Source organism: Nanorana parkeri, unplaced genomic scaffold, assembly GCF_000935625.1.
Source record: "Nanorana parkeri isolate BGI_ZX_2015 unplaced genomic scaffold, ASM93562v1 scaffold331, whole genome shotgun sequence".
Classification (NCBI taxonomy): domain Eukaryota; kingdom Metazoa; phylum Chordata; class Amphibia; order Anura; family Dicroglossidae; genus Nanorana; species Nanorana parkeri.
Window position 1 is genome coordinate 914,840 of NW_017306599.1, and position 9,228 is coordinate 924,067.

At 40.0% G+C, this 9,228-nt stretch overlaps 1 protein-coding gene across 2 annotated transcripts in view; it reads right to left on the reverse strand.

The window, feature by feature from the left end:
• CUX2 (cut like homeobox 2) overlaps positions 1-9,228 on the reverse strand; it is a 337,894-nt gene that overhangs the window by 42,632 nt on the left and 286,034 nt on the right. For both annotated transcript variants that reach the window (XM_018558332.1, XM_018558333.1), the window contains one exon: positions 6,782-6,848. In XM_018558332.1, the coding sequence (XP_018413834.1) occupies positions 6,782-6,848 (67 nt within the window). The remainder of the gene's footprint in view (positions 1-6,781; positions 6,849-9,228) is intronic.

Consider the following 9,228-nt stretch of genomic DNA (forward strand, 5'->3'; position numbering starts at 1 on the left):
ATCTCATAAGTATATAGGTCACAGAATGCTGCCTACATTTAATCCCCTCAAGTGATTTAATAAAACAACAAGGTTATGAGGGTGTAGTGATGAAGTCATAATGCTGAATGACAGCTGAGATCACCCACTTTAGGTCCTGGGACACTACAGGTGTGCATCTAACATTGCATTTGGCTTTTAAAATTCCTCTGTTCCTGCCTGTTTTAGGGCTTAAAATCAAGACGTCATAATGTGTCAGCAGAACTTTCTAAAACAATATACTTTATTGAGATGGCATAACAAAAGGTAATTAATCACTTTAATAATCACTTTACTCTCTGGATCCAAAACTACCAACAATAATGGAAAGGAACAAACTTTGCTCTGGCAGCCAGGATTTTAAAATGTGACAATATAGTGTAGCATAAGTTGATACTGTGTACACACATTTCTTTAAATCACAATCAAAGAGAACATTATTTACAGCGCATCTAGGTAGGGAAAGCCTATCAAATTATCAAAGAACATCTGCTTTGGTGTAATAAGATTAAGTGTTCTCTCTATGTTGCATAATGTGAGGAGGAAATTTGTTGCCATGTGTTAGTAAGACTGGCAAACCACACCAACAGCTGTGAGATTTGGCAGCCTCCATTACTGGATAGAGCCAAAGGGGTCCAGAGAATGTTCCAAACTCGTAAAAATGGATGGCACCACACCAATTAAAATAACAACCAGCAATTGTACATTTAATGAAGTCAAGACGTTTTAATACAATCCTTCCAAAGCAACAGCTGTGCTTGCGTGTTAGAGGCATATCAGGCCACCGTTTCACCTGCGCTACACAGCTGTGACAGATCTGGGAAACTGTCAGGAGACATGTCCAATACAATGCTGATTGGGTCAACATCTCAGATATGCCAAAAGAACTGAGGCATGCAGGCATTCTGTCTATAATTACAGTATGGAAGACTCCTCCTACCTTATTTAGTCTGCAGTACCATGCTAGACAATGATATGTGCACTGCACATATCTGTCACATATACACTGTCAGTCCTTCAAGTTCTGAAAACAAGTTTTTCAAAGTACATAATCCATCAATGAAAACACATACAGTAGCAGGCACCTACAGATGTTTACTCATCAAAATGGGTTTCCAGTTCAGCACACTAGGTCCCATTCTGGGATGCTTTGGAATACAAATCTATAATCCAGCTTCGTAGACAAACCCCTCTGCTCTCACTTGTTAACCCTCACTATAAGCCCATGGCGGGCAGATGCACTGATCAAAAGTGAGGCTTATGAGGTGGGAAGCATGGAGACAGCCTATTACCCTAAGAAGATGGGCCATACCAAAACACTCCCATATTTGAGGTACCTGGGGTGCTGAATTGTAAAACAGACCTGGTAAGCAGGCTCTTGGGAGGTTTTGCTACTGGCAGATTAAGTACTTTGTTTCCACAACAAGCATGACTACATTCATAACAATTTTACAAAAGCATACTAAAACACACCTGCCCTGTTACAACAGATTCCTCTCTTGGCAGCAGACATATGGTCATAGTAAAACATAATGATTCCATTATAACCCATTACTGAGTAACAACTATAATTGCATCTTATCTTAGATTCTAGTAAGGAAGGGTGCATAGGTTATCTTTATAAAATGCTTTCAGTCTACTTTAAAGCAGAAGTAAATGTTCATTCAGCTCTAAAAGGGGCTTTTTAGTCTTTTCAATAGTTTTTTAAATAGGGGAGTGAAAGAAATTAGCTTGAAGTAGTTAATGTCACCTATATGTGTGAATGTATATTATATGACAATATATATATTGTACGTGGACATGGCGGTTGCCATTTTTGCTGTATATTTTGCAGTGCTTCACATAGGTTGTACTTCACTGCTTTTGCTCACATGCAAGTTTATGAGTCGTCCGACTTGCTGAAAGCAATGCACTCCCTGTGTGGCGCATAATTTAATATCAACTCTTCTTAAGCACAGAGTCTCAGCCAAATACAGAGCTCTTATTAGGGGAAAGGCTAATAGTTGTACTTCATACAATAACCAAAATAAAATGGAAAAGCTGGAAAAACGTGCATGTAAAACGTAATTGTGACATCAAAAATGACTGCAATAATGACTCAAAATACAAGCTGGCTAAAAATATACTATACTTTCCCTTTAAAGTAAACCTGTCACAAACCTAATGAATGGAAACTTATGAAATGTATAAGCAGTAATATGAGCATGTCATAGCAATCAAATGATACATAGGCACAGGCATATTTATACAAATCTCAACTTTTCCAGGCTTACCCCTCCTCAGCCTCCATACCCATGCTTAACCACTTCAAGACCACCGTACATATATAAATGGTGCTGTCCTGAAGTGGTTATACCAAGACCACGGCTGCAGCAGCAGGCATGATCTTGGTATGTTTTTTGCAGCTGGTGATGGCTGTCACATACAAGTGTTCAGGCAGCTCTATAGCTGCCTGATTACCTATATGCAGATGGGGAGTGTGTGCAATACATGGAGCAAATATGGCACTATATCTTTCATGAGTGACTATATCCCACCATAAATTAAGCTGTTTTTCCATAATGTTCCTAAGATGTTTAAGGTTTTTCTCCAAATCCCCTTTATTAGTCCTCTGGTTGCAAAAAATATCATAAAGATTAACCTCTCTATTCTGAACAAATTAAAATGTGTCCATTGATGCAGACCCTAGAAGTATTGCACTGTTTCTATTTATATGAACTTCAGGAAGGGGCTATACAAGTTAGAATGCAGCATTCATTGTAAGTGATATAATCAGCACTCAGTATAGGCCCTTTATGTTTAAAAGTTTTAGTTTCCTGCAAAATCAGCTGGTCCCCTGAGTAATGGTCTGGCTTCCTGTTTTGTAGTGACTCCTTTCCCAAACAGAGTGCTATGCAGTTACCCTTGTGTGAGTTAGTAAGCTGTGTGTCTTCACAAACACGCAGACACAGCAAATTAAGCCACTCCCCTCCCCTCTGGCCTCCTGTCCGGCCCTCTCCCTAATCCAGGAGATGAACAGTTGCTGGAGTTGGCTCTGTCCCGTGTGATCTTGTACTGGGCAGGAAGTTCAGGGAAGCTGACCTGAGAGACTTGGAAGCAGGTGTTCAGAAACATGCTGATTGAACATGTTTGGGCAAAAATGTAAAGCAATGCTTTGCCGGGCAATGCTTCTTTGTATGATCTGGATTCATTATTGAAAAAAGGTTTGAAAATGTAATATTACTTGAATACCTGCTGATACTGGACTACGTCTGCTTCTGTAAGAAATCTTTTAATTGCACAAGGGATATTCTACACCCCCGGGTAACTCTGGACTACGTAAACTGTAGATGGTACCAGTTGTATTAGGATAAATTGCTGTGGAGATGTAAGAAATATGGCTTACATCTTACCAATATACTAATGCTGGCTGTAACCATGCCCAGGCACCACATACTCCCTGTAATAAAAAAGAAAACCACACTTCATTCCCAAAATCCTTTGCTCATATCCCAGCCTCAGAAAAAAAGGCCAATGATGTCTAAGACTCCTGCAGTCTGTGTCAGCAATCTGAAGCAGTCTTACATTTACAGGGATAGGAGGGAAACCATGCAAACTACAAAAATGGTTTATACAAGTATAAATGCTTATGACACTCACCAATGACTTCTGTAGCTTCTAGCTGCAGAGAGCTGATAACATTAACAATAACCGTTCTTTCCATAAATCCACTGTGTAGTTAAAACATCTCTGCAATCTTCCCAATACAGAAACACTCTACTAATATTTATTACTATTTCAGCAGCAGTGCTAGGAGCCGCCAGAGTCATACTGTGTGTAACTGCTGAGGGAACAATCTATCAAACATTATTAGGTCTAATGTGAATCCAAGTGACCCGGGGTCTGGCTCCTTCGGACTGTAAGACAGACTGAATCATTCGCCATGTCAGAATTCCATTCAGACAGACACGGCTGCCAGGTTCCTAGACACAGACACTAGGAGACATGCCAGCACCACATCACAGCTTGATCTTATAGGATTCCCTGCTTCACAGACTAATCAGCCCAGGGATTGTTTTTGGAAGCAAGTACTCTACACATATCTTTTTACACTTGAAACTGAGAGTGTGATTAACATCAGTGGGGTTTATTCAGCTATTAATATTCATGGCACAGATCAGATAAGAAGGAAAAATGGCTCTATAGGAAAATGAAGAATATACTGAAGGAGAACTTGTTTAAATGTGTAGTTTAGCAGCAGCAAGAGACTTTAAACATGCTTCCTTTATACCTGCAGTTTTATTCAGTCCCCTCTGGGATCTCATGATAATTAAAATATAACCTTTCCACATTCTGACAAAGATTATTCCTGCATGTGAAGTGCCAGGCAGCTCAAGTGGTGTGCCATCTGCAGACAGACTAGAGGCAGTGGATGACTTGAAAACTATAATAAATTGGTACCTGATGCAAGTTATCTTGTACCTGTTAGGCTCACCATACAGGATACAATCTGACCATACAATCTTTGTACAATCAACTTTAGATTTACCAAAACTATGTGATATGAGGACCTTTCTAAACTATCCAATAACTTGTTTCCAATCAGGCAGGAACTTGTATTACATACTTATTGGTTGATCTAAAGGAGATTGTACAATTAGATTGTAACCTGTGTGGTTAGCTTTAGAGTTTCCTTAACATAATATACTGTACAGCATAAATTCCACATGGGTATTGACAGCACGCCTACATAACACAAGTTATAAATTGTACTTTGCCTATAATAGTAAACTCCAATAGCCTAACATGATATTAACTAGACATATGTGATTCGTTTTGTCTGAATTAAAATTCAGACAAATTTTCAGAAATTCGGACATTTGGATGCATCAGAATTTCAGATTAAAAAAATTCCAAATCCAAAGTATCCAGATGTTCTGATAATGAAAATTTTGGATGCATCCCAATTTTTTCCGAAAGTCATTCTAAATGAATTTATGTTCTTAAACAATAAAATAAAAACAAAAAAAGTTTGGAGTCCCCTCTCTAATTCATAACAGACCATTTAGGGGGGGTCCCAAAGCCACCCCCCCCCCCCAAAAAAATGCTTGGGGTTCCCCCTAAAATCCCTTACCAGACCCTTGATCCGAGCAGCAGCCTGGAAGAGCAGGAAAGGGGAGGACGAGCATGTGCCCCCCCTGCACCATACCAGGCTCCATGCCCTCGAGATGGGGAGGGAGCTTTGCCAGTGGGGGACCCCCTGGAAAAGCATCTTGTCCCCATGTCGATGAGGACAAGGGCCTCTTCCCCACAGCCATAGCATCTAAACATCTAAAACAGGTAAGGAAGTTCTAAATTTCAATGGCCTACAGCACTGCTAAGACAAGTGGTCACATTAAGATATAATACTAAGACAAGTGGTCACATTAAGATATAATACTAAGACAAGTGGTCACATTAAGATATAATTATAAGACAAGTGGTCACATTAAGATATAATACTGAATCTTTATCAGCCCTACATAATCCATACATATACTCCAACTTAGCAAAATGTATATAGCATCAGTAGTTAAGTAAACACTTAAAAGGTCATGTTTATGTATGCATATTAAATGTTTAGATGAGAAAATAATGATGAGATAAAAGAATGGATCTAGGTAAATTAACCCATTCAGCTTAGTGAACTGACCCTTCAGGTTTACATCTTAGTTCCCTTCATACCCTCTCTATAAACCTATGTAGTCCAGAGTTCTTGATCTTGGTAGATTAGATGTTACAATCGTCATGGCAGTAAGCAAAAAATGTTTAGCACTTTTCTCTACTGCAAAACAGCCTGTTCACCTCCCTGTCCTCAGCCTATGTTTGGACAATGAAGGAGCAGTAGCAGAGAGATGAGGTCACCTCTTTCCTCCTGTCAGCATGTTCTTTGTCAGCACATGTGCGTGAGACAGAGCCCGATACCAAGACAGATTTTAAAACTACATTATTTGTATAAATATTGTAGCCACAATAACTGCTGCTTGTTGTATCTGCTTGGATTTAGGATTCATTAGGATTTATAGGATTAATGCACTTTTAGTGAAAATTCTTTGCTTGCGGAGATCTCTGCAGACTGCAAAAAAAGCTTAGTGCAATATGTACCCTAATTAAAAAGAGCAGTGAAGTACCCCCAATTCAGAATGCAGTCCCCTGATTTCTACTATGCTGCTAAAGCCACTTCCAACCTCCTCAGAAAGGGGCTTTTGGTAAACAGCAGATGAGTTGCTCATTCAGTACTGTACACACCTCTCTCCTGTCTCCTAAAAGCTGTAGGTGTACAGCCTTGTTTAGTTTTTTAGGCAGCCTGCAGGTATATCATTAAAGTATTTGCAGCTATTCTGAAACACATCCAATTATAACATAGAATGAACAATACATTTTGTTGACTTTAATAAAAACATTTAATAATTGATCCTATACTATATATATATATATATATATGTATACCTATCACAATTGGACAAACTTTAATTATATGAACAGAGCATTTTAAGATCTGCATAAATGTGTGCCACAAAATGCTGACCTCATCTCCCAATCCTCCTATCATCAACATGAGTATAAAAATACTAAGTAAGCACCACTGACCTTTTACTAGGATAGATATAACCAGTATAAATGAACTAGGTCATTTCTATCACTTGTCCACCTGCCTTTCCCTGAAGAATACCGAGAAAGCTAGTTTCTTCCATAAAAGCATAACCCAGAAAAAAAAGCAGCATACTGACAACACAAAACTTACTTAGATGAGGCCTCCTTATCATACTGACATCGTAGGTCCAGAAGCTCCCTCTGCGTTGTTTTCAGCGCTGTAAGACAAGATGAGAGGATGCTGGGTAAAACTGCCTTTTTCATACCATTAAGGAAGAAATTAATTAATACCCTGGTGAAATCCCAAACATCTGTTTCCAGAATCATTAGAATAAAACCACCTTTATTTTTATTAAGTATACAATGTCTTAAAATAATAATAAGCAACAGAAAAATAATAAAAGCATAGCTAAAGAAGAAAAAGTGTGCCATTTTTATATTTGTGTGCAGGAAGAATAAGGATGAGTAACAAGGAGCCTGCATAATTTTATCAAGTACTGTAATAGCATCTCAAATATTTATATCCTCACAGGGTCCCAGTACCATAAATATCTGTTCATCACCTTTGTCCGATATGCTTGTTGCCCGGTTAGCATTTTTATTATTCGTCTCTATGAAAACATTTTTCAAACTTGCTTATTATCCCTATACAGTGGCACACTTAAGATGGGGTGGTGGGTGTAGTCTGTCATAGGCAAAGCCAACCATAGGGTGCTGTGGGAATGCATGCACCGTTAGGCGAAATATTAATTCTTCACCCCTTTTCTGACCGTGCCTCTATGCAGCGGAAGGGGGAGCCTCATGTTGCTTACAGGTGAGTAATGCCACTCCAATTAAATTCTTATCTGCCTTTGCATTTACCCACTGACCAAAAATGTAAGAACTGCCCTTTACATAGGAGGTCAGTGGGAGTAAGAATACTCCATACACTGGTGTGAAAAATACAGCATTCTTTCCACTGACCACCAATGTAAAGTGCATTTTGTACATGACTATAAGGCTTTGTTTCTACTGAATGTCGTGAATTCACTGTATTACCAAGTTTGCTCATTTGAGCCTCCATATTCTTAATATTGCCCATTTATTGCCCACATACTGTCACTATTGACTTTTTTTGTGCCCACATATTATCACAATTGCTCATTTGTTGCCCACCTAATATCAATTTTGCCCCTTTGTTGTCTGCATATTGTCACAATTGCCCATTTGTTGCTCATGTATTGTCAGGATTGCAATTTTTTGGCTATGTACTGTTTATAAGGCCATATTACTATAATTTAGTCCCCTATAGGCATATCACTAATAAACACTTATATTTTATATTCTTTTTAAACACATGATTATATGTAACACAATTAGATACAGCAGATTTTCACTGTCTGTTTCCTTTCTGACCATTATCAGCATTTTTTATATTTTATGATTGTTACTAAAAATAATTGTGGCATATAGAGGAGGTGTTACAAAATAATCACTCTGGGTCTCCCCATACTATATACTGTTTGGTATAAAGTATAAAGAAGTGAACCCGTGTTATACTAAGAGGGTTATTCACTTACCTGCCGAATAATCTAGCCGTAGAACCGAAGGGCTGCTGTAGGGGCTGTTCACAATAGCCCGTACAGCAGCCGAGCGGCTCTGCTGAGCCGAACGCATATGGGTCGGCTCAGCTGAGCCGTAGTGGCAGCTCAAGTGGGGAGAAAGGTCGGCCGAAACCAGCCGCTCTCCTCGCAAACGACAACAGCGTGGCGGAGCCACCATGATGTTGCGGCTGGCTCCGACTAGTTGTTGTCCTTCAATGACAGCCCAGCGTCCTCAAGGATATTGGGATGTCATTATATGACTCCAGCTGGGCAGAGCCAGCAGTGATGTCATGTCTGGCTCCACCCATTTGTTTTGATCTGTCCGGGACCTGCGAGCAGACTGTCATGTGCCGGACAAATGTAATGTGATGTCCCCGCTAGCTCGGCCCAATCGTTTTTATTTTACCGGTATCTGTCAGCATGTCATTCTGCAGTGGGAGTTCATTGCGTGTGGATGGGTCGGCGAGTGTCGGGTTTTTAATTTTTTTTTCTTATTTATTTACTTTTTACATTTTTTTTTTTCGCCAAGTCATCATGGACAACTCTGGCCGTCGTGATTGACTCTGGATTATGCCGGTGGATCCATTTATGGGATATTTTTTTTTTTTTATAAAAGGACTTGCCAAAGGATTTTTTCAAAAGTCTGGCCTCTTTTTTTTAAATTTTAATGTAACCCTTTAGTATATGGGTACCCCTTACTCATTCACAAGGGGGGGCGCACCTGGGTGCCCCTTTATTAAAGGGGTACCCTGATGTGAAACCCTCCCTGCCTGCACCCCCACAATCAACAGCTCAGGGTTTGTGGAGAAGAGGCTCATTGGCACGGGGACAAGGTGCTATTCCAGGGGGGGACCCTGGAAAAGCACCCTACAAGTGCCGAGGGCATATAACCTGGTATGGCAGGGGGGGGGGGCACTCGCTTGTCCCCTTCCCCCTTCCTGCCCTGCCAGGCCTGAGCTCGGATCAAGGGTCTGGTATGGAATTTTAGGGGGGACCCCACGTTTCCCCCCCCCCC